The 26,744-nt window shown below is 45.9% G+C and overlaps 1 protein-coding gene across 9 annotated transcripts in view; it reads right to left on the bottom strand.

Moving 5' to 3' along the window:
• LOC119177760 (glycoprotein-N-acetylgalactosamine 3-beta-galactosyltransferase 1) overlaps positions 1-26,744 on the bottom strand; it is a 442,569-nt gene that overhangs the window by 75,790 nt on the left and 340,035 nt on the right. For all 9 annotated transcript variants that reach the window (XM_075865846.1, XM_075865795.1, XM_037428946.2 and 6 more), the window contains one exon: positions 21,782-22,086. In XM_075865846.1, the coding sequence (XP_075721961.1) occupies positions 21,782-22,079 (298 nt within the window). In that variant the 5' untranslated portion in view covers positions 22,080-22,086. The remainder of the gene's footprint in view (positions 1-21,781; positions 22,087-26,744) is intronic.

Below are 26,744 nucleotides of genomic sequence, written 5' to 3'. Positions count from 1 at the left end.
AAAGGCCATCACGTGTGACGAAGGCCGTCTTAGGCTGATCTTCAGGTGCCAGAGGGACTTGCCAGTAGCCACTCCGTAAGTCAATAGAAGAGAAGAACTCCGCACCTTGGAGGCAGTCAAGGGCATCATCGATTCTCGGGAACGGGTAAACGTCCTTTTCAGTTATTTTGTTAAGACGACGGTAGTCAACACAGAAGCGAATTGAGCCATCCTTCTTCTTAACGAGCACGACTGGAGATGCCCAGGGGCTGTTCGAAGGCTGGATGACGCCACGCTTGAGCATGTCAGCTACTTGGTCATCGATAACCTGGCGCTCGGCTGCGGACACGCGATAGGGTCTTTGACGCAATGGCGCATTGGTACCCGTGTTGATGCGGTGACACACGGCTGACGTGCGGCCGAGGGGAGTATGCTGGCAGTCGAAGGAATAACGGAACCTGTTCAGCAGTTGTACAAGCTGAGCACATTGTGAAACGGTTAACGTGTCGGCGATGGAGCTGCTCAGTTCGTCCGGCCCAGTAGTCTGCGGCGAAGAGGCAGGGGTCACTCCGGCGACTTCGTGTTCGGCGGAAGGACCAGCCGGCATGTCGATAATTGCAGAAGGGTCGAGACTATAAACACGCCCGACGCACTCACCCCGAAGTAGTGTTACAGAACATGACAACAGTTTCGAGATGAGCAGTCTGCTGACGCCGTCATGAAGTTCTAGAAGGGCATAAGGTAGCGGCGAACACTTGCGACGAACGAAAAGAGCAGATGGCGTGAAAATGGCACTAGACTCGCCGAGAGAATTGCAAGACACCATGGTAAGGGCAAAAGAGGGCAGCGGTATGATGACGTCTTCAGCAACAAATAGTTTGTCCCCGGTTTCATGAGCATCATATAATGGAGCATCGTCAAACATTTCAAATGCTACCTCAGCGCGAGAGCAGTCGACGACGGCCTTATTAGCGGAGAGAAAATCCCAGCCCAAAATGAGGTCATGGGAGCAGGAATCCAACACTAGCAATTCAACGACATAAATGAGGCCATCAATCGGGATGCGAGCAGTACAAGCAGCGGCCGGTGTGACGTGATCTGCGCTGGCTGTACGAAGTGATATACTTGCTAGTGGCGTCATAACCTTTTTGAGCAAGCGGCAGAGTCTAATAGTTATCACTGAAACTGTGGCACCAGTGTCTACAAGAGCGAGTGCAGCGACGCCGTCCACATGTACGTCCAGAACATTCGTTGGTGAAGTGAGAGGCCTTGGTCTTTTCGCTGGCGACACAGTTCCTGCCTCTGGAACTGTGGCAATTAGTTTTGCCACTCCGGCGATGAAGGACAACGACGCGTTGGCGATAGTGAGCGGCGTCGAGGTGATGGCGAGCGGCGGTTAACAGGAGGGCGGTGGTCGGCGTACGATGACGCCTGGTCGGGGTGCTGAGAGCCTGTGAACGAAGGGCGCGGTGGCACATAATGGGCAGGTTCGAAGGTCTGGTCGTAGCTCTAGCGGTAGACAGGGACGCGCCGACGGCAGTGTCGTGCTATGTGGCCAGGTAGCCCCCAGGCAAAGCATATTGGGCGATTGTCGAGTGTACGCCATTGTCCACAACTCTGGACGGACCTTGGCTGAGCGAACCGAGGAGTGGGTCGGAGCGGCAGGGCTAAGGGAAGTGTCGTAAAAGTCTGAAGAGGTGGTCGAGCCGCCACTTCAGGATAGCTTAGAGGTGCATTTACCTCGGCACAGGCAACAGGACTCGGCAATGGTGAAGTGTCACGGGCAGATGGCAGAGCCGCGCAAACTTGCTCCTGGATGACTTGGCGAAAGTTTTCTGGCAGAGGTGACGGCGGTTGGCCGGCTGTTGATAGCAGCGATAGCTGACGAGCGACCTCAGCACGAACAAACTCCTTGATTTGCGATAGCAGCGACTGAAGGTCAGAGGTGATGGTCAGGCTTGAGAGGGTGTCATCCGGGACGTCAGAACGTCGCGTGAGAAGACGCTGTCGTCGCAGCTCGTCGAAACTTTGACACACCTCGATGACCTCAGAGACAGTGACAGGGTTTTTGGAGAGCAGCATTTGAAAGGTGTCGTCGGAAATGCCTTTCATGATATGTCGCACCTTGTCAGTTTCTGCCATCGACGGGCTGACACGTCGGCAGAGGTCGAGGATGTCCTATATGTAGCTGGTGAATGTCTCAGCAGTTTGTTGGGACCGGCCTCGTAGGCACGAAGTTTGCGCACACCAGGGCGTCCAAAAACATCTGCGATGCAGGTTTTGAAGGTGGTCCAAGTGGGGATATCTGCCTCATGGTTTCTGTACCACAGCTTGGCCACATCCGTTAAATAAAACATCACGGTACCAAGCTTTGTGGGATCGTCCCATTTGTTAGTAGCGCTGGCTCGTTCATAAGATTCCAGCCAATCCTCAACGTCTTTCTCGTCTGTGCCGCTGAAGATGTCGTGTTCTCGCAAGAGCTGGGCACCGGGACAGCTCCTGCGTGGCAAAGCCGGTGGGGGTGTGAAGACAGCGTCGTCAGGCATGACGGACGGCAGCTTTCGGCTACGCAGTTCCAGGACTGGGGAAGACCGCAGCACTCTCCACCAATATATAATGTAAATGCAAGGTCACAAGCGGTATCAGCGTCGGTACAGAAGCATCAAGAGCTAGCCGAATGTACGGGCAGCGTCGCAGCAGCAACCAGGCAGTCTTAGCACGTGCCTCGCGCCAACGTGTCGATGTCGCTGCAGTAGTGGGCATTCCTCTTCACTACAGTAGACATATATTTATATACTATATCCACATAGCCACTCACGGGGCCCACATTAACAGACAATTCTGCTTGCCGTCTGCACGGCATCTGCATAAAATCTGCCGACTCGGTCTGTACCGGGTGACGGGTGGGTGACTGAAAGGTGAAGTTTATTAAGCTACTGTTATCAATTGTGCCGTGACCCAGAATGTGTGTGTGTGTGTGTGTGTGTGTGTGTGAGTGTGAGTGTGTGCGTGTGCATGTGTGCGTGCGTGCGTGCGTGAGTGTGTGTGTGTGTGTGTGCGTGTGTGTGTGTGCGTGCGTGTGTGTGTGTGTGTGTGTGTGTGTGTGTGTGTGTGTGTGTGTGTGATGAATGGGCGAAGTGGCCTGGCTCATACGCCATGTTTATTCTATTCTGCACTCTCTTCCTCATCCTCTACCATCAGTCACTGCCTTCCTACGTCACAGGATTCCCCCCCCCCCCCCCCCCCGAAAGAATGCGTGAGCTACAAACTATGAAACATGAAGAAGTGGTGTCTCATCATAGGAAAAAAATATCACAAAATGGAGTAGTTCCATGTAACACGGCAGTTCCATGCACTTGCACAGAAACGTTCACAGGAAAGAGGTCAAGTGACATCTAGGAAAACTCAGGTGGGCGAGGTTGACTGTTGCATTCTGGAGAGCATAACCATGCGTTCGACGTGGAAATTGAGGATGACACAGCCAGAATAGTAGGGAAAAACGAACAAGGTTGGGAGTCCTTGTAGCGTTGGAAGGCTAGATGTCTCATGCATCGAATTGTGTGTCGTGGCGGGAACAGACGGTGTGCTTCCAGTTTGCGAGTGCGATGGTCGTGGCTGACGGAATGATGTCTTGGTTTCTGCGTTCTACAGATGATGCATTTTCGCCTCTTGCGTCATTTTCTGTGGTTTCGGAGCTGTAATCGTAGGCACAGTATTGATCTCTTGTGCCAAATGCGTTTGTGGCGCCGATACCTTATGCGTATATGCCTCACGTCTTGAGTTTGCCTTAAGAGGCCCGCTTTGCTTCGTTGTCCTTGTTGGTGTATTCGTTGGAGTGTCTCAAATACTTGGACTAGATTTTGCTGGCGTTGCTGCGGTTGTACTGTAACCTGCTGAGGTGGGAGTGCTTCTTGAACATCATGCCCGTTTTCTTTACAAATTGATGTAGTGTCTAGTCGGCAGCTGTTGCAACGCTTTTCAGGCAGCGAAATCGGTAGGACAGATTTGATTGCAGGAACATCAGAGGCGCCTTCGACAGCATTGATTACGTAGCCTTCTGGCACCTGGCAACCTGTCGGAGTCACTTCCGGGCCTCCTGTGTTTGGGCTTTCAGATGACTGCGCTCTCAATGGCCAAACCGCAACAGGCGTGGTTTGGTCAAATTTCAGTTGAGAATGGCCGCCTTTCTGTGCAACGAACGATGCGTGCTCTTCTGGTGCATGAAACTGAACTGTTGGTCCCGGGCTTAACTGCGTACGCTGCGAGCTCCTCTGCTCTATTCCGACCATACTGAGCGTGTGAGACGTGAGCTGGTCGTTTTGAGCGACCGGAGATCCACGCGATAGAAAAGCAGGAGGTGGGTTCATGCGCGAAGCTTGCGTTTGACTGTGACGACCGAGTGTGATTGTCTGTAGATGGTGGGTTATAAGCAAGTCTTCGTCATAGTCGTCATTGTATTCTTTAAACCAAATGACCATTTCTTGTTTGATCTTTTCCCATGACTCGTCGTTTTGAAATATGTGGGTGAGGTAGAATTTGAAGGCCTCACCGGAGACGCAATCGGTAAAGTTGGCGACCATCTCCCGTTCCGACCATGATAGTAGCGTGGAGCTCGAACAGGTTGAACCAGTCCTGTACAGGTCTATCTTCCGCTGCTCCAGTGTACTTGGGGATGGGAAGGTCAGTCGATGATGCCGTCATGATGCTCGTCGATGTGTACTGCTGGTGCTGGTTCGGTAGTTCATTTATGGTCAGGGTGTCTTGCGGAGAACTGTGTAGATGATGAGCGACTGATGAAGGGACTGGCAGGTCTTCATCCCACTGACTCGTGTGACGCTATGATGAATGGGAGACGTGGCCTGCCTCATACTCCACGTTTATTCTATTCAGCACTATATATATATATATATATATGTGTGTGTGTGTGTGTGTGTGTGTGTGTGTGTGTGTGTGTGTGTGTGTGCGAAAATGTGATATATACATCTACACAAGCACACACATGACATAAACAGACAAGCCTGCTATCTGCAGAAAATCTGCCGGCCAGGTTTCTAGGGGGGTGACTGGTGGGTGACTGAAGGTGACTGGAAGGTGAAGTCCCTTTATCAATTGTGTCATGACCCAGAATGTATAAATATATACTTATATACTATATGCATTATAGTATATACTTATACACTATATGCAAATATAGTATGAATATATACTTATACACTATGTGCAATCAAGTATGATTGATTCAATATACACACTATATGCAATCAAGTATGAATATATACTTATACACTATATGCAATTTAACAGGCAAGCCCGCTTGCCCTCTGCTCGGCCTCTGCGAAAAATCTGCAGACGAGGTCTGTCCAGGTTCGACTGGTCGGTGTCTTATAGGTGACTGAAAGGTGAAACCCATTAAATCATCATGACCAAGTACGCCAACCTCTAAAATGTGCAGGTACGTACATATATGTTACATAGGTCTACGCACACGCACTCTGAATGCACATCATCAGAAAAGTATGCTTGCCGTCTGCTTGGCCTCTGCAGAAAATCTGCAGACCAGGTGTACAGTAAGATCAAGTCTACAGAAAGGTGACTGGGGTGACAGGAAGGCCAAACCCATTTTTGCAAGGGTTGGTCTTATCGTATGTGCCTATGAAATTGTGTCATGTGTCAGTATATATTTCACTGGTTTCCGAGTAAACATCCAGTTGGTAGTACGCGCTTGTCCCTGTCTATTCTGTCCGCGTCTACATGGTGCGCTCTCAATTGAAACAACCATTTTTAGTGCTAACATGTTTAAATAAAGTTATCAAACACTGGAATTGTCTACCTGATTTGGTTCTTGATACCAGTGTGTCAGACTTTTTGGAGGCACTTGTATGATAATAATGTTCTATTTCTCTCATTTTAGCGAGGCTGCACTCAGGAGGTAGCGATATTTGTTTCTCTAGGTGCACTTATTATGACATTACTGTTTAAACGCTTCAACTTTTTTATTTATGTGCACCACTCCTGCAGTAGCCCCGTATTGGGCTGTCGTGTTTGAAAACAAATAAAGATAAAATGCAAAAGCATTCCACACAGTGCTCGGTTCTAATCTTATGACCAAAATCCGTTGCATCATGAAGATTCGACTAAGATTCATTGCCGTGGAGAACATTTTGGCTGCAGACAATGTTCCAATCCTTCCGCACATGGCTCACTTGCAATATTAAGACCAATATTACTGACTCCATGAAGTGTTGGGTGCGATTTGTCGCTTTAGAGAATACTTTGACTAGAGAAAATCTCTGGAAGTCTTTCATACAAGATTCAGTTGCAGTCTCATGACCGATATCTGTTCATCATGGAGTGTGTGGCACTGTCAATTGCATTGGAGCGTATTTCGTCTATGAAAAATGCCTAAAGGCATCCTACGCAGTGCTTGGTTCCTATCTTACGACCAATACCTGTTGCATCATTAATAGCCAGGCATGGTTTGTTGCATTAGAGGATATTTCTACCGCAGATATCATCTGAGAGCCTTCTACAGAGGGCTCAATTGTAGTTTCATTACCTAAATCTGTCACATCATGATGTTTCAGGCACGATTTAGGTTAATGAGTGCTGTAAAATATGAAGTCTAAATCTAGTGAATGTACGAGCATATTCACAATAATATTATTGAATTCGGTAGTGTAATTATAGGAACCTGGTGATTTGAAAACCTGATTATGAAGGCGGCCACCTATTTAGACATCGAAGAGGGGAGCGAGGCCGCAGTTCCGACTCCATAAATTTACATATTAGGGTAGGGGCACTATGTAAGCCCCAACATGAACATAACAGGGAGGGGGCACTGCAATGAACTTTTGCCCCTTGCCCCCCCCCCCATTAAGAAGAACCATGCCTATGATAGACGTAAAGTATCCTAGACGCGAATTTTAGTTTCCGGGAGCGGCGCACGCAGCGATGTTGATTTCTGGTGCATACCGCTGTAGTTACTTTGGTCACTGCAAAGTCAATTTGACTAAAATAGACAAAACTATGGCGAGTGAAGAACAATCAATTATTTAATGTGCTCTCATATCTTCGAAAAAGTATGTACTCGCTCCAGTTGAGAACTCGTTGTCCTTTGTTAAAATTTATGGGAGCGAGGACCAGGAGTGCGCCGATCGGAGATAGAAGAGGAGGACAAGAATATCGAGTGTGCTCGGTGACACGCGGCAGCCACTGGCACGGGCAGTTGTAGCCAAGACTTAGAGGGAAAAAAAAGGTTCTTGGCCTGGCTCCGCGTCTTTGCTGCGGAGTTCTGGGCCGAGCAGCCTCGAAACCTCTACATTTGGCGCCCAACGAGAAGAACACTGCCCCTGGGTCACAGACATCAAGGCAGTCTGCGACCATAGCCCTCATGACGCCACCGATTATGCCCAGCTTTTACGGCAAAGAAGCGAGAGAAACGGCCATTGATTTCATTGACAACCTTTACGTATACTTCATCATTAGCGGCTTCTTGGAGTCCGACGTGCTCCGGCGGGTCCCACCAGTTGCCCTACGCGGTGCCGCAGAACGATAGCGGCGTCTTTACCTCCCTTCCAGTCGTGGAACCAGTTCGCTGCGGTATTCTGGGAAGAGTTCCTGCCGGTCGCCTACGACTACCGTATCCGGCGTAAGCATGACGCCCGAATGCAACATCCAGAAAAGGGTCTGTGTGATTATGATCGGGCAATGCAGGAGCTCTTCCGTCGGGCGCACCCTACTAGTGATTCCTGAGACCGTTAATGTTTCGCACGTTATGCAGCGACGCCACCCCCATTTCCAGGTATACCTGTTGGGCCCCTTCTTTCCGTCCCTCGAGAATCATGGTGGCTTTGCTCAGGAAACTGTTAAGCCGTCTACACCGATCGTATCCATTGTCGCAGAGGTGGGAGGTAAACTCCAAGGAAGCACGGCAGAGGCCCATTGGTGTCGCCAGCATGCATGGAATGTCGCAGGCATGAAGGTGGACACCGTGCGTTGAGACGTCGCGCGACAAGACAGCGCTGCAGTCCGAGAAGAAGCTGCCAATGGCGCTAATGACAACGTTGATAATAGGAGAAAAGAGAAGAAAAGAAAAGGTAAAATACACCGCAGCGAGCAGAACATAGAAAGCGCCTATTGTACAGAGAGAGACGGCGCTGCAAGATAGGAAGAAGCAGGCTGCAACGCAGGCAGCGAAAATGAGGATGCGAAGGCGGTCGGGTATTACAAGCAGGGCGAAGAGCAGGCTCGCACTCGTGACCTTAAGAGGGACAAGGCTGCCCTTGAAGCTGACCTCAATTGCCTCCAGTGGAATACATTGCAGCAGGCTACCCGCATCAGCCAACTGGAGCATGTGTTGACAAGTTTGACTGATGAACATGATAGTCTCAAGCGCGTGCACGACGTCTACAAAGCCAAGCCAACCACCATGATTCGGGAGAAAGACCATCACATTTCTGGCCTGAAGGACAAGGCCTGTGCTGTAGAGAAACAGCTAAAGAAGCAGCTGGATGAGTCGCAGCGGCGTTTCGTCGAGCCAAAGACATCCTGGAGTGACAAATTGCACACCCTTGAGACTGCGATATTAAACTTGAACCGAAAGATGGCCGCGGGCTCGCTCGAAAGATGTCCGAGGAGCGGGCAGACAAATATCAATCCCAACTGGAAGATGTTGTGAGACAGCTGCAAAAATCCATGGAGATAGTGACAGAAAAAGTGAAGAAGTTGGAGGAAGCTCAAGCTAAACTGAACAACCACACCAGCATGTCTGACCTGGCATACAAGGTGGCTGTCCTCGACGACCAAAGCTACGTCGCGAGTGAGTGTGAAAGGCGATTCCATACCGGAGCAGTAGCAGTAAGAGCTTCTATTATGACATCACACCTCCTTGAATGCCGGGGTCGCCAGCGTTCGAAGACTACCTCGAGGAGAAGCAACCGCCCCCGATACGTGAACAGTGCCGACAGCTACCACAACAACGACCACAACATAAAGACCACAACATAGAGATATTTCTCACAACATAGAGAAATATCTCGCCTCTGCCTGTTTCACAAGATATATTACCACAATTCAGTCCTTAAGAACAAATTGATAACCCCTTCTTCTTACGTATCCACTCGCATCGACCATCGTCATAGGTTGGCATTCCCACATGCCACACCAACGATTTTTAAAATTCATTCATCTCCCGTACATCAGCAAGTTGGAATCACCTACCCCGATCTGTAGTCGAGATGTCTAATACCTCCATGTTTAAGGCTGCTATAACTAACCTGTCGCCATTATTTTTAGGTATATAGTATTTCCATTTTTAAGTAGACCTGTTAACCTTTGTAGTTCTTTAATACCTGTATATGTACTTATAATGTGCATTATTCTTTGTTGGTTTCCTTCACTGATCCATGTAACCACCAATTTTCCGCTTTTTCAATATGTTGTGTAACCCACTCCTCTCTGTAATGCCCTCGGGCCCTGAGGGTATGGAAATAAATACATAAATGAATAAATAAATAAATAAATAAATAAATAAATAAACATACGATAATAACGACGGCTTACGGCTCGCCAAGACCAATGCTGCAGCAGGATCGTCGAAGCTCTGTCATGCTCTTGCTGACCCCCACAGTTGTCAACCTAAGCGGGTCTGATGCGCCTCCATCTTCCGGCGGCGGCGCAGTTGGCCTCCCTGCGCAGTTGGCCTCCCTGCGCAGATTGACTGTGCCGGCATGTGGTCTTGTGTCCCACGTGCGGTCCGCCATGGCCAGGGATAGCCACTCTATCTTCTTCTTTCCAATTTTTTCATAAAGGGGGAGGCAGTATGAAAGCGGCGATCGCGAGCGCACTGATCGGAGGTAGAAGAGGAGGACACGAATCGAGAGTGAGCTCGATGGCGCACGGTAGCCGCTAGCAGCGGGTAGTTGCGGCCGAGGCTTCGAAGAATTGAATTTTAATTTCAATTTTCAAAGTTTGTTTTATTGTTTTCTTGTACAAGACACAAGAAACAAAAGGATGTTGGGGCTAAAGGCATACAGCCTGACAGAGGACCCAACACCCTTGTACACAGTTCATACATCAAAAAAATAAAAATAAAAAACAGCTTTCGCGGCATCCAGACCTTCATGAACAAAAGAAGCAACAGAGCGAAGAATCGCAGACAAAAAATATCATTTTACATTGAATCTGACTGATTATAAAAATCTTGTAACATACTTACTACATAACATACTTAAATAACAATCACTGAGAAAGGAATCAGACTCGAACATTATAGACATATGATACATACCATTATATTTTATAGTTTATAAATTCATGCAGTACAAGATTTCCATCACCCGACTACTATCATTGCTAATATCAGTATTTTTAGGATCCATCAAAAAGTATGTTTTCCTGCATTAGGACTTCTTTAACTTGTACCTTAAATGCTTTTTCTGTACAATCAAAATTAACATTAAGTTCTAATTTGTTTAATATGCAAGTTGTTTGATGGGTAAAAGGTTGTTTATCAAAATTTGTTCTTGTTCGTTGTGGACGGGGTAAGACTTGGCGGATAGGATAAGTATGTTGTCTAGCTCCTTCGTTGGGCTCATACAGTTTTTTGCTGTATATGATTTGCAATTTTTTTTTTCATATAATAGACTTGATCGGCAGGAAGCATATTATATCTTTGAAATAAAGGTGCTGTCCTCAAGTTTGCGTAATTTCCTTGGTGTTTGCAGTATATGCGGAGAACCCTTTTTTGTAGAAGTACAAGTTTCTTGTAGTTAGTTTCGGTAGTTGTTCCCCACACCGGAGCTCCATAGCACAGCTTAGAATAAAAAAGGCAATTGTATAGCTGTTGTTTCAGCCATAGGGGAATCAGTTTAGAAATTCTGTATATAATACCAATGCCTTTTGATAAGTCTACACATAGTTGGCTAATATGCGCATTCCTGCTTAACTCTTCATTAAACGTCACTCCAAGAAACTTCTGGTATGTCACTTGCTGCAGTTTCATTCCTGCATAAGTAATGGTTATTTCTTTATCGATGGGTGTATTGCGCGACCTGAATATAATGTATTTTGTTTTTCATTGTTTAATTGCAATTTATTTCGATTCATCCAACAAGCTAGTAATACAAGGTAGTGATTCACACTGTATTCTAATTCATTCAGGTCCTGTGATTTAAAAAATAGATTGGTGTCGTCGGCGAACATTATTAATTTTGGGGAATCAGGTATGTTACTTGAACTGGTATAGCGCATTACGGGGAAGAAGAAACGGCCGAGCAGACCGACACAAGACGGCAGTTAATGTTACCGGTCTGCTCGGCCGTTTCATCTTCCCCGTAATGCGCTATACCAGTTCAAGTACGATGAACCAACTCGCCCAATCTTCAACACTCAGGTATATTAACTATATCATTTACAAAAATTATGAACAATAACGGACCTAGCTTAGAGCCCTAAGGGACGCCTCGTTCAATTGTTAGATAACTAGACGAAACATCCTGCATACGTACGAACTGTTGACGATTATTTAAATAGCTTATCAGCAACCGACTTGCAACACCCCTAATTTCGTACTTCTGTAACAAAATTTTGTGATCTATAGAATCAAATGCCTTCTTTAGATCTAAAAATAGACCAAGCGTATAGTTTTTGTCTTCAATATTAGTTATTATTTTATCTTTGATATACAAGAGTGCTTGTTCAGTGGATTTATTCTTTTGGAAGCCATACTGACTCGTTGTAATTACCTTGCGTGCGTTAAAAAATGTAACTAATTGGACATAAATTATATCTTCGAAAATCTTTGAAAACACAGTTAAGATAGATATTGGTCTGTAATTACTAAATTGTCCATTATACCCCCCTTTGTGTATTGGCGTAACTCGGGCTATTTTCAATTCTTCCAGGAAAATTCCACCAGTTAATGTTCAATTTAGTAAATATGCTCGCACTTCGCTAATATCATGCGCGACATGTATTACTGCATTCGAAGTAATTCCGTTTATACTCGCAGCTACATTTCGTTTTAGCTTTTTTATTACTGCTACTACTTTGTTGGGATCTGTTGATCTCAAGAAAATAGTTTCATTGACCTCGGTATGCTACTACTTTGTTGGGATCTGTTGATCTCAAGAAAATAGTTTCATTGACCTCGGTTATAACTTCATTATTATTTCTACTGCTTTCTGCACCAGGTGGGTAAGCCCCCGCTTTTATAAAATGTCTGTTCATATCGTCAACTAGTTTTGTGTTTTCTGCTGTCGTCAGGGCTGTGTGGGATTGGTCACTTTTTGTTCTTTCTGCTAGATTGTTAACTGCTTCCCACAATTTTTTAGGTTGATTTTGCAGCCGATAGAAAAGTTCTTCAAAGTATGCGTCTTTCGCCCTTTTATTATCGCTGTTTAATTTATTTCTATATTTCTTATACTCCTTTAACACTTCTGGATCGCGATTTCTAAGAAACTTGTGAAATATTGAATTCTTATGTTTTATACATTTATACAAGTTTTTATCTACCCATGGACGCGAATCGGAGAAGATTAATTTAATAGAGAAGGCTCCTGGTTTGGCTCCACGTCTTCTCTGCAGTGTTCTGCGCCGAGCAGCCTCAAAACTGCTACAACTTAGAGAGTTTTAAGCCAGAATAGCCAGCAACACTGTACCTTAACCTCGGACGCGTGAGCGTCGATGCGGTCGACGCGTGCCAGTGGTTGGCCGCCCTTTTCCTCCACGGGCGCGACAAAGTGCTTTTGACGCGTAGGCGCGAACATACGCATTGGAGAGATTGGCACATTAGGGGCCTTACCCTGGCCGAGATTGGGAGGACTCTAGCAGGCGCCTATCTAACAAGAACACGCAGCGCTGAGTGTGCAGACGCTGCCTGAACGGCAGTGTGCCGCTTGCGTAACTGACCAAAGAGAGAGCGCATCTGCGAGTAACCTATGCCTTCACAAACCTAACTTACCTTATTCATATGAATTAAGCCAACTTTAACTATAAGTGCTGCTGAATGGGCGAGTTGGTGCATAATAAAATGACATTGCTTTAGCACAGCTCAGTTTGAGCATGAAGAAAACCGCTACAGCTTAGAAAGTTTTAAGCCAAAAGATCAAGCAACACTGCGCCTCAACCTTGGACGCGTGAGCTTCGATGTGGCTGAAGCGTGCCAGTGCTTTGTGTGACTATGCCGTCTTAGGCCTTCTCTCAAAAAGAGCTCAATTTTCTGAAGCGTTTGCTGTGAAGCACTGATATAGGATTGTTAATTCAAGATCAGATCACAACTAGGTTTCCTTGGTAGCGTGTGCTGTGCCACACGTGTACGGTTATGTCATGTGTGGTGTCACGTGGAATGAGCTATATAATGTGTTGAAAGACAAGGCAATAAACAAAAGATGGAAGTTAGCACTCACACTATCGTCTGTTTCTTTTCGCCTTCTTTACTGCGTAGCGTCTGCACGCTCAAACTGAGCTGCGCGAAAGCAATCTGATCTTAACCATAAGTCCGCCCTTAAGGCGTTTCAAGAACCTATCTTGTACTTATCGCAGAGCATTCCTCGTACTTAAACAGACACTTAAGTCAAATAACAATTTACATGAGACTGAAAGCTCAAAGTATCACCTTTAAAACGGCAACATTATCAACATGTTCTTTTACGGCATGTTCCTTTATGGAGTGAGCCCTACTTATCGAAACAAAGTAAACGCACGTGAACACATGCACTACGGTAAGATATTTCAGTCTCAAAGTGATCCCGATGACGTCACACCAAGCGCCTACAATCAACCACTAGTATTCAAACTAGCTGCACTAAATAAAGAACCTTCTGTACATCAAGAGACGCAATAAAATGCCACTTGTTCGTTTCTATTTGTTTCACGAAAAAAGAGAACCGTCAGCATAAATATTGGGAAAGGCACGAGTGCTGCAAACTTCAATGTTCAGCTGCGTTTATTGAACAGGTCGTGCCATCTAGCGGGGTCCAGTTGAACCAAAAGACGTCTGTCATCTCGGAGTCGAAGGCAGCCATTGTTCTCGCTGTGGCTCGTGCTGGTTTTGTTCTACTGGTACTAGTTTCGGCGGGCACGCAGGGAAGCCGGGCAACATTATGCATTGCAACAGTGATGTCAGACGGTGCAGCGGGTAATTCGGAGTGCGCTAACACGATGCGGACCACTAAAACGTGGTTTTATTTCAAAATGTGCACTTCCTTGGCACAAAAGTAACACTAGGATGTTTCTGGGCTACTATTTCAACACTCAACATCAACTTATTAGGTGCCTTTAGTATCCCTTCAAGTAAGGCTCGGGTAAGGTAGCCTATGATCTACCTCAAGGCTTCCTTAAACAACATAACGGAGGACAACTTTGCGTAGTCTGTTTTTATGTGGACGGCAATGAAGAAATATTCAACGGCACAGCGCACGCGTAAATGTCGAGTCCTTAACGATCGACGGAACCTGGTTGGGACCAACGACAAGCAGGAATTTTCGTGCCGCCTCAGCTTCACATAAAGTTCCGTGAAGAATCTGCTCACTGTGCTGTTTTTGCAGGAAATTATCCATGGTCATAGGTTCATTGTGCCCCGTCAAATGCAGCTGCTCATCGCATCGTTCTTTTATGGAGTGGGCATGTTTCCCCTTTGGAGCGAAGTCCTTGGCAATGTCGCGTAGCCGACCGTGCCACGAATATACAGTCGAGCGTATATCTGCTATGATTGCAAAAACACTTTTTCCCATACAGCTAAATCTTGTCGAAGTGAACCGAACACTTTTATAGCTGTTTGGTCAGCCATTCACGGATGCACAGTGTGTTGAATTCTATTGCGAGCTGCTCCACATTTTTTTGTTTTCTCTGAAGGCACACGGCGTCCGTCTTGGTACTTAGTATTCGTCGCCTTGAAGATCTTGGCTAGTACCCACAAGGGAGATTAACCACGCTGTACCTTGCTTGTTACCATAATACCATGCTTGTTAAAACCATGGTTGTTGATACCATGCTTGTTAAAAAGAGAGAGAAATCAGATAAGGACAAGAGGAACAATTACATACATTAAAAAGTTTAAAGCACGAAAGAAATCGAGAAACCAAATTTTTACAAGGTAGCAAAAAAGAAGAAGGCCGACAGAAAATTGGATTCATCTGGTGGTACCACTAGCAGCGTATTCTTTCGGTTGTCTGAATGAATTTATGTAGCGCTGACAGAATATCACTGCAGCCCACACCAAACTGACTCGCCACCAACAATAAAAGGGTGGATGTATTAACTGCAAATCACAGCATACCGATCGGCCTCTCAAAAATTAATCGGCGGATTGAAGCGAAACAGCGGCATTTGAGAAGGAATTGTCTATTGTTTTTGGTTCATTGCAGACTCCACATAAATTAGTTAATGAAAATCCAGATTTGTCAAGATAATATTTTCACCGAAGAACTCTACAGCGAAAGCTTGGGAGGGTCGCTTCACATTGACAGGAAAGGCATTTTACGGTGTTCCATGATAACTGCTGGTGCCGAAACTTTTCACATTGTACAGAGCGATGTCTCGCTGTTTTTTTTTTTCGAGACTAACAGGCCTTTGAATCATTCTGCTGTAATAAAAGAAAACTGTGAAGCTACTAGTACCACCGAGAAATTTAGAAACGCCGAAGCGAGCGAGTCAGCCGTTTTATTTAGTACAAGTCCAGTATGCCCGGGGAGCCAAAGAAACCGAACTTCCGATTAGACTACGTGGTACAAAAGATCAAAATATGCTGAGTAGATAAGACCACTTGGTGGACGTTAAATGTGTACAAACAGGCAAGGAATTTGAAAAAAAAATATTAGCTTTTGATTGCTGACAACTTAGTTCTCTATGAGCCAATGTATTTGCTTAGAATTCTGCGAGATAAATAATTGTAATCTCAGGCAGTCAGAGTGCAAAAGACTGATTAAGCTGCCGAGAAAAAAAATGCCTACTTTGACCTTCTGAAGAACTTTTGTTGCATCCGTGAGTGGGTAAATGACTTAGATGGTCTTAAAGGAGGCCCTTCAGTACATGCTTTGGAAGTGAAAGTTTTTTTCGTGAAAATGTCATCGAAAAGCAAGTGAATTTCCAACGAGCATAGGGTTTGGGGAGTTAAATTCCGAAGATAAATATGAATCGATAACAGAGACTCGACAAAAAAGACTTGGGGTCTTTGATAACGACGCCACGGCTGCTTAGATAAAGAATCTAGAGATTCAATGAAAACTGTCTGGGAACGGGACAGGGACGCATCATAGAGCTTCAAAAATGTATGAACGGTAAGCTGTCAAAATCTTGCACCTAGTGGACTGACTCGAGGTTCCAAATAAAGCACGCTATTCCCAACACACCTAGGTATGTTGTCAAAATCCGTCAGGACGTGGCCACTTCATCGGGGAAGTTCAATTCAGTGCACCCTTCCACAATAAATGCAACATCATAAAAAATCGCTGTACAACTGCTCAAATTATCAGGTAAACCTTGTGAAAAAGAAAAGAGAGCATAACAACCCTACCTATCACAACAAAAACATACAAGACGTCTAAACAAAAAAACGAACTGCGTCGACGGACGTTACAAAAGAGTGGTTAGGCAAAAAACATGTATTTCACCGAAATCTGCCGGTGCTTAAAGAAACTTTGTTATTCTTTACGTTTGGCTGCTTCTGTGCCTACTGTTGTTGGTTTCTTACAGTAAAGCTAATTTCTTGCTGCTCGAGGTAATGATTTTGTAGGAAAAGTTTACATACCCTCGCTCCCAGGGCCTACACTTGACGACTTGAGGGCATCTTTCATAAGGCGCCCTCATGACAGGAAAAGGGAGGTTTCTGAGACGCATCTTGTACATTTCTTATACTTATAATTTTGTTGTCCTTTTGTAAGTAGCCTTAGCACAACGGGTCAAGGTCAGTTCATGAATACGGCGGTAAAGCCCTTATATTAAGAGAGTAAAGACACTCTCTTTCTCGCGCGCGTTTTTCTCCTCTATTCTCCCCGAATTTTCACCCTCTCCTGGCCAGCGTGGCCCCCACTTGCTCACTGTAGCCGCATTAGAATCGATGTGTGCGCTTGTTCGTTCAGCTCCTTGATGCATTATAGGAGGTTCTGAGCGAAAGTGGGATTCAGGTAGAACACAGTGCATGATGAAATAAGCGCTAAACATCACACACACCCAGAGAGGAGACAGACGAGCGCTTACGAACAACTGAAATTTTTATTTCGGAGTGAACACTAATAAATACATAACACGCATGTACATCATTCCCAACCTCCCCATGTCATCATCAATATCTTGATACACTAAAATAATCACTCCCATGATCGATGGCACACAACCGTGTCAAGACCTAAAAACAAGAAAACGTAAAAAATAAAAAGAAAATGCACTGGGTTATGTAGCATCTAAAAAAGCAAATTCCTCATCTTTAGGATACAATCATCAATAGGATACAATGATCTCGGTAACCAGCTTCCCTCAAGTGCTTGATCTGCGTGGAAACGCTCTCATTCATTGAGTGTACCCATGATTTCGTGAGGGTAGCTTTGATGCAAGAAGTTGCGATCCCATTCTTTACTATCTTCGAATGTACCGAATGATATCTCAGCAATGATTTTTTAGATCTAGGATAATACATCCAACACGAGTGAAAAGGAGACAACATAATTTTTAGGTCCACAAACGGAATGCATCCTTCCTTTGGCTCTTCAAAGGTAAACTGTAAACTACACCCGTTTTCCTTAAAAGTTCTCAATACCGTCACTAACGTGCTCATAGCTGGATCATTTTTTACCAAAAAATGGTGGTAATCTATGAATCAGAACAGCTTCAGATCCATATCATCTAGCTCTTTACCTACTGCTATGTCGAGTTTAATAAAAAAAAAACATTGCACAAGATCGGGGCGACACTAAACCCACTAAAGGGGGCCCCTTAGTCACACTTGGCGATGCACTGCAAGGAGTACACCTGCCAACGGAAATTTTCAGACACACGAATAATTGACAGGCACAAGAAGCGGACGACGAAGGAAATAATGGAAGCATATAGATTTAGGAAAGGAGGTGACAGTTGCGTCAGCCAAGCGTCTGTTCTACTAAAAGATGAGGAACTTGCTTGAGCCCATTTCGCCCACCTTTCCTTCCTTCGTGGTTTCGCCAAACGAGAGCGCGTGCGACACGTGCGGGACGCAGTCTGGAGCGGTTGCAGAGAACTTTGGTGCCGTCTCGTCAGTTTTGCGCACTAAAACGAGAAGCTCGCTGTGCGAAGATCCCTTTCCTGCGGAAGCGTCGGTGAGGTCTAGAGTATTGTTGTTTTATGGGCTGCCACAACAATGCAGACAACACCAAGAGACGTTCTCCCCGTGTAAAGCTGGATAAGTTCCCCCGAAAGTCCCAGCCGGCGAGCACACCCACGTTCGTGAAAGACCCAGCAAGCGTGACAAGAGAGCCGGAAAAAAAAACGAGGCGAACACTTCAATTTCACTTGCTGACGTTAAAGCTATTGCAAACGCAGACTCACCCCATGATAACATCACGGTTCAAAAAAAGAAAAAAAGCAAGAAAAGAAAAAACGGGGAGAGATTATAACTATACTGGATTTATCGATAATAAAAGACTGAAAACAAATGCTCCTTCTGACAAACAAATGCTCCTTCTGACTCCTGACGTAATTTACGAGCAAAAAAAGTATTATTATTGTTATTGTGAAGTAATTGTACATGTCCAGTAAATATTGTTCACTGTCAAACTGAAGCTAGTCAAATGAATGTAAAAGATACATAAAAATTCAGGAAAAAGAAAATATAACGAAAAAAAGTAGAAAGAGAAGAAAAAAAGAAGCAAAAAGAAAAAACTTAAAAACCAAAGATGCAAAAGAAAAAAAACACGAGAAACGAAAAAATACAAAACGGCTAGAACAGAAAAGGAAAAAATGAAAGAAAAAAAAAGAGAAAAAAAAACGAAACAAAAAATTGAGACAGGAAAAAGGAAAAAACTTGAAGAAATAAAAAAGCGAGAACAAAAAAGAAAACAAACAAACTTGAATAAACAATTGTGAAAACTACATACAAATCACTCACGAAGGGTCAAATTCTAATTATCGAGGACCGTCTGCAACAATTCAAAATTTTCTTCCTCAATATTAGAATCATGCAACTATAGCTCTGAAGTTTAAAAAAAAACTTTATTAACCACGAATATTGTAAGCAACTCGACGTACCGTCACATTTCAAATCTGCTAAATATGACTATATATAAACAATGAAACAAAAAGCCAAGAATAACTTCTACTCTACGTACCTACTCTGCATCTACTATTAAAAGAAAATTAATGAAATCAATATGCAAACCAACTCGACATCAAGGAATAGGGGTGAAGGGGGCAGTAATAAAAACTCTTTTACTGTTACAGAGCAATACAGTCATTTAGGAATAAGTTTAAATCAGCAGAAAACTTCTACTCGATCAACTGACAGGAAATCAAGATCTTCAAGACAGTCCCATTAAACTGCGCATCGTAGGATTCGTCTCTGAAAAACAACTCCGTCAAACTTGTTAACTGCAAAATCAACAATGTACATCAAACTAATAGCTTTTTTTTTTCGGCCGGTTTGACTGCGGATAGAGTCTGCTTCTCCTACACATCCTTCTGCCTCAAAACTTCACTTGGCTCTGCCCTGTTCACTTTTCTTTTCTAATTGGCATTGCCTGCTACATGCTCATGGTGTGGGCCAAGCATTTGTTTTCCTTCCCTCACAATGAAGAATGTGGTTAAACTCAGCTTGCTGCTTCGTGGCGAAGTCAGTGGGTCATGCTCCCGCGGTACGGAGGACATGACTCTAACACTTCTCGGATGCTTTATGGCCATAACAGTATACCTTCAGTTTTTGTTTATTTTTTAGCAAGCCGCAAATGTTTCCGCATGACAGTACACAGCTGCTACTGCTAGATACTACATCAAAACAACAATTATACAGTTTTCATAAACCTCAACACAGCACATCAACAGCGTACGTGGCTTCATGTCGGCAGAATGAAACTTACCTCGAGGCATACGTCATAGAAGGTATTATTAAAGGGGACCTGACAAATGCAATTCGCAGTGACTCAGGCGTCCTCGTATTCCGTCGTTTTCTTCTCAACATAAACTCGACTAACGAGCTTTACTCCTTTTCTTACATTCGCCTCTCGGAAGTCCTTCTCCAGCTCAGAGATTTTTGTGGAGCCGCACTGCAGGCGGTACATTGTGAGGTGACTCAAACGCAGTGTGCGCTCTCTGCACGAACACGTAAGCGAGTGGCAGCGCGTTGGCGGGAAGGGAAAACGTGCGATATACATCTCCGATTTCTACTTTTCTACAAGGCATGGCTCTGCCTGTACAAAGTCACAGCCCCATGATGCGTTGCTTTGGCTTCCTATGCTGACATACATAATCACAAGCAAACGCAGGCGCACACGTGCACACACAAATGCATGCACATGCGGCGCACACGTACGCATACATAAACAAGTACACACACACTCACATACACACACACATATATATGCGTCTATAACTACAAGTTAAGGATTGCAGACATTAGATTACAAAGTGAATATTTTAAAATTTAACGAAAGCATGAAACCCAACAAAGCTTTTTCAATGAACAGAGAAAACAGCAATGCACAGTGACTCACTCTGAAGAAGCTAAGTACACATTTATATGTGCTCGTTACAGAACTTAACGGAGAGTGTGGTTATGCAATGTGCATTATAGTCTCCATGCAAAATCATCCAGATATTCAGGTATATATCAGAAAATTTATAGCAATTACTTCGCAAAGAACGGCGTGCTTGGAAAGAATGAAGTTATTTTTCTCGGTGTTTTAAACGCACTGCTTCCCGCACATGGCAATTTTTTTCACCTCGGCGAATATAAAATAAAATTACCCCTTTTTTCGACGTGCTGCTGCACTAGAAGTCATAGCAGCCAGACATTGTCACGAAGAACGAAGCTCGGAATTCAACTCTGAAGCACGTTTGGAGTGGGTAGCCTGGAGGGTTCATGGCGTGCGAGTTGAATGAAAAGAACTTTGCGCGTGCTTAACGAGGCGTCAAGGTCACCTGACTAGCTGGCAGTGTTTGTCTCAGCCATTCAGTGCTGTAGATTCACCGGCTCCGTGAAAGGCGAGGTGAACAAAGAGGAGGTTGATGGCGCTGCCAGAGTGAGATGGCGTAGATCAAGGAGTGTCGCTATTTTCCAAAATATGAAGGCTTTATCTGCGACAGCAAAGCGGCGCCTCTAGCGGGAGCAATGAGAACTAGTGCACACGTCACCGACAATGGACAAGGTGGAAGCATAAGAGGCTTGACAAGCAAGGTCATAAAATATTTGAAAAGTCCCCTGTTCACTCTAGCGTGGCCTGCACCAAGCAATTGCTTTCAACTGAGGAGCCTAGTTGCCATGAAAGAGATACTTTTCATTAATTACCTAAGGAAACAAGTTACAGACACAGTGTCTTTTCTTTCAAGGGAACCTCCAGTTGTTTTTTTTTTCATTCAGTCACAGTATTAGCTTCAGCGATAATATAAAACTTGTTCCAACATCATCACCCCTATTTCACGCGTGCATGGCTTGATCATCTTCTTTCGTTTCACTTTTTGCGTTTTTTTTTCACCCGTTTTCTTTCACTGGCTTTTTTCGCCGATCACCTTCCCGTTGTTCAGTGCTTGCAGAATTCTCTGCATTTTGTTAACTACCCATTTTTATACCTCGATCTGCGTTCAGCCTGCGAAAAGCCGTGTGACACACTGTCTATAAACTGACCGCTGTGGTGGAACTCATCGTCCGGTCCGTGTCCGGCCAGCGGAACCTCCGGTGCCTGCGGTTCCTCGTCCTCCCAGTGGTCAGAGTGGGGGCCGGTGGCTGACAAGAAGGAGTTGGGCTTCCTGCGGGCTAGCAGCCACGGCGCCACAGCGGGGTGGTCGAGGGAGAGGACGCTTAGAAGAAGGTAGGCGCAGCCGAAGCCGAACGTGATGCCCGTTCCCAGCGGGAGAAGAAAGCCCCGCGGCGCGGGAAGCCATGAACCACCTACGGACACCACCTGTGGCCGGCCGCTCTCCATCCCCTTACTACAAGAGAGACACAATAAGAACCACATCAAAAATAGTACAATATTTTCCCCAGTCACAGTGATGGGGAGGGGGCTAGGATAAGCAATCCCCAAACTCTGTCTATGATGAACAATCCTCGCGCGGTATACGCTGTAGTGTTTGAAACACACACAGATATAGACAAACAGCACGTGTGAAAAAAAAGGAAGGGGTCTCCTCACAAGATATGGTAATCAGTCCTCCCTTGTGGTGCGGTAGAGCCTTGGGCTAATTAGTACCGACCATAATACGACGTACTTTGCAGCGTATAGAGTACGAGAAGATATAACAAGCTAACTGATCTCACTTTTCCATGAGTCGCACTACAAATCTTGTGACTTTCCAGGCGTAATACTTTACAATGGGGCCGAATGTGTTGCTAAGAGGCGGTATTGAATAGTCTTGAGAAGTCACTCGCTTTGTAGTGCGTCACTGCAGTTTTATCAAGTATTCTAGTAGGTCTCCGCTGAATAGATCCGGGAGTCCTTTTTGATAACCAAATTTGTCGGGAGACATAATTTTTTACGCATGCTTCCCATTCATTCACGGCAGAACTTTGTTGCCACCAAGAGATCACGTCATATAGAGATGTCCTCAAAAAGCATGGAGATTCAAGTTCAAGGTACGCTGATTGACTCAGACCAGTATAACCCTCAGGACTGGACCCAAGTCCTCACAGCCTAGGCACACACCTACAGGATACACGAAAAAAGACCCGCGATATGAACGCCGATCCTTCTGTGTGAGAGACCGAGTCAGTCGCAGGAGTCGCTGGTGTACCCCCGAGCTGTCGCGCTCCAGACACCATCACTGCAGCTGCGCGTTCTTCATACAACTGCAAAAAAGATTAAGCAACTACCACCGCTTCTACGCAACGTATATAAAGGGGTATTCCGCTCCCAGAGAGGCCTCGACCTTACGACACAGCAGCCATGCTACCTCCACGCCACTCTCACCCAGGCCGCTGAGCTCACCGACCCATCTATGCTGACCCTTCGGATTCACCCCATCAACAACTCTTGAACAGTGTCTGCAATGAATCAAGAGAATGCACTCAAGCTTGTGCAGCACCGTCAAATAACATACAAACAGCCTGAGTATGCCATAACGACATACATCGCACCCCCGATGGCTCGGTCTGGGGAGTTATTACAAACGCCTACTGGAAAAAATCGTCACAAGAACTACCCGCGGACTTGATCGCCCGCAACCTTCATTGAACCATACTAGACGCTCGACCAATGGGATTCACATGTTCAATTCTTATTACCTTCGGTCAAGCCATACTCCTCCGGAGAATCGCTAATGGTGGAGGACTGTATCTGTGCACGCCCTACACACCAAGGTTCGAGACGTGTAGTAAGTGCCGGACCATAGGCCACCGCACATTTGTATGTATCCAACCTGGGTCCTACAAATGCCCCAGATGTGGCGAGTTACAACCGAAGGAAGCAAACCCCTAATGTACTCCAGTTTGTATTATCCCCGAAGGTCCGCATCTGTCGGGAAGCCAGGAGTGCAAGCACCGGAACCTAAAATCACCAGGCCTACAATAGAGCGTGAAGCTCGAGAGTAGACCTCACACACACCACACGGGTAGACCACACAATACCAGATACCACTCCAAGAGCTCCAAAGCCCAAGAGGACCAGCATACAAGTGACCAACACACCATCTGCCCCGGACCCCCGTGACCAGGAGCTGGGGGCAATGCATGTGCAGGTAAGCCATCTTATGACCCTTATAACCCAAAACCTTGCTCCCTCCTTATCTCCGCAACAATTGCCTCTTCCCACCCACCCACCTAGATCCAGCCAACCACGGAGTTATCAAACAGCTCAGCCACACACTCCTCGCCCCTCATAAAAAGAAGCCCTGTTCAGGCTAAGACGACGATGATTATCAAACTGACCTCAAAAACTTGGAGGCGAAATTCGATGCCAAATTAGTAGCTTTGGAGGCGCGCTTCAAAGACTAATTCTCAATACTAGCCGACGAGCTGTCTAATCCTTTTTTAGAAACAAATTAATGCACTATTCACACACCTAACCCAAACCCTGGAAATTAATTTCGCGCAATTTAAGACCCGCCTGCAGAGGCTCGACATCACTAGCAGCTCATCACGTGAGGGGTCTTTTATCTCCATCATATACACACACCCTCCCCCTACGTCACTTTCCCTACAGCCACAGCAGCCAATCCTTGCACTGCCCACGCTTCAATATGGCCGGTCGCGATCATTTTAACCATTTATCACTGCTCCAGTGGAACTGCCGCGGCTTTTGGTATAAGCACGCGCCGCTCTAGCTTTTAGTATCTAGCCTTTCTACCATACCAAAACTTCTTTTGTTACAAGATACACAACAACAAGCTAAATTTCCCAGTTAAAATGCACTACACTCAGACATCACCAAGGCTTCCCGAGTGTCCATACTCATTCACCGCACCGTTACTTACCAAGAACACACCATCACTTCCCCCCCCCCCATACGTCCCCAACCTAGCAACCTTTCCCCATAACATGGATGACACCTTCTATGGCGCATTATCAATCCCACACACTCAAGGGCAACGTCACAACATCACATTACACGACTACTTCACAACTCGATGCTTTACCCTGACAGTCTTCTGGAGCAACTCCGCAAAACACACGCAGTACCCCACACCTCCTACCCTCTCCCACCCTACACAGGAGCCCTGAATGAGACTCTGGACAAGAAAATTTCAGAGCAAGAGGTTCGTATGGTCCTCCAGAGCGTCCGCACAAACTCTGCACCGGGAAAAGACATGATTACTAACTCTATGTTCTGAAACCTGGACAATCGATCGGTTGCCCAGCTTACAGAATACATTAATAAATGATGGAACGAAGGTACCCTGCCACAGTCCTGGCACCATGCTAAGATTATCCTTGTCCCTAAACCTAACAGACCCTTTATCATGTCAGACCTTCGGCCTATTTAACTGACATCATGTCTGGGGAAGCTTCTCGAACAGATTGCATCAAACAGACTAGCTCAACACATGCATGACCACAATCCACATCCGCAAACTATGGTGGGCTTCCGTTCATGTCTCTCCGCCCAAGGTGTCATGCTTCAACTGAAGCATGACATCCTTGATCCTACAATCCCCACTCATACTAAAGCCGTCTTGGCCCTAACCTTATTCAAGGCTTTGATCGCGTAGAACACCAAGCGATCATGGCGGCTCTCTCCCCCCTCAATTTGGGAGTTTGCATGTAAGGCTGCATACAATCCTTCCTCTCGGGACGCACGGCCAAGGTGCCCATGCGTCCCCTTCATACAACCTAAGCGGAGTTGGCACTCCGCAAGGTTCAGCCCTTTACCCTTTTCTCTTCAATGTCACACTCATTCCCTTAGCCCGTGCTCTTTACAATATCCCTCACCTTCACCACACCCACTACACTGACGACATCACTCTGTCCACTACCCACGGTAGTGATGGAGACTTAGAAGAAATATTACAAACTGCTACCAACATCACACAGCAACACGCACAATGCATTGGTCTCTCCTGCGCCCAGAAAAAATCTGAGCATCTTCTCATACGCCCTTCACCATGTACTCTTTCCACTACCACTATCACTATTACTCTAACCGGCCATGCTATCCCAAAGGTCAACGCACTCCCGATCTTTGGCCTCCACATAAAAAACAACGGCTGTAACACTTTCATCGTCCGGAAACTGAAGCGGGTAACGGAGGCGCCCTCGCACCTTGTCCGCCGAGTTTCCGGAAAACAATATGAAATGAAAGAACACGATTTGTGTCGACTCATTTGTGCCTTCATACTGAGCCGCTTCCTTTATACAGTCCCATATCTCCGACTTCGACAAGAAGAAATAGCCACCTGGATGCCATGCTTCGAAAGACACACAAGGTGGCTTTACATCTCCCTCCTAACACCTAAACCACTAAACTTCTTCAACTTGGGCTTCATAACACTACACACGAACTGATAGAGGCCCACAGACAAGCCCAATACACTCGTCTAGCTGAGACTTTAACTAGACGCCACATATTTGACACCCTTAACATTCACATACCAGCAGCCGGACCCTCATTCCTAGCAGTCCCTCCACACATATACACACAGCTCACCATAAAGCCTCTCCCTAAAAACACCCACGTTGCATACTGTTTGGCCCGCCACAAGGCCCGTGCAAAACCTCTCCAAAAGTACTACGGTTCTGAGGGGGATGCCCTATCAGTGGATGCAGCTTGCACGGACGATGACGCGGCAGTTCCAGCCATTTATCGCACACTCAAGCCCATCCCAACTCTCCGCCCAACTCCTGCACCCAACCCGCAATCCTCGGGAGAAGCGGAGATCGGACTTGCCCTCACTTGCATTGATGCCCGGTACGTCTTTTTTTACTCTAAAACCGCAATTCTAAATTTTGGGCGAAACTGAGTCCATGAGACCGCTTTCGGCATACTCAGCTCCCCTCCCACACACACATCTGGCCCGCCATGTGGAGCTTATCTGGGTGCCAACTCACTCTGGAAATCCCAGCAACGAAGCCGCCAATTACCACGCCTGAGGTCTCATCAACCGGGCGGCGGCAGACTCGGAGTCGGGCTCTTTCAGGGAGCGCATGCATTCCCCGA

This window comes from Rhipicephalus microplus, chromosome 1 (genome assembly GCF_043290135.1).
Source record: "Rhipicephalus microplus isolate Deutch F79 chromosome 1, USDA_Rmic, whole genome shotgun sequence".
NCBI classification, from domain to species: Eukaryota; Metazoa; Arthropoda; class Arachnida; order Ixodida; family Ixodidae; genus Rhipicephalus; species Rhipicephalus microplus.
This window is presented reverse-complemented; position numbering and strand designations above follow the sequence as displayed.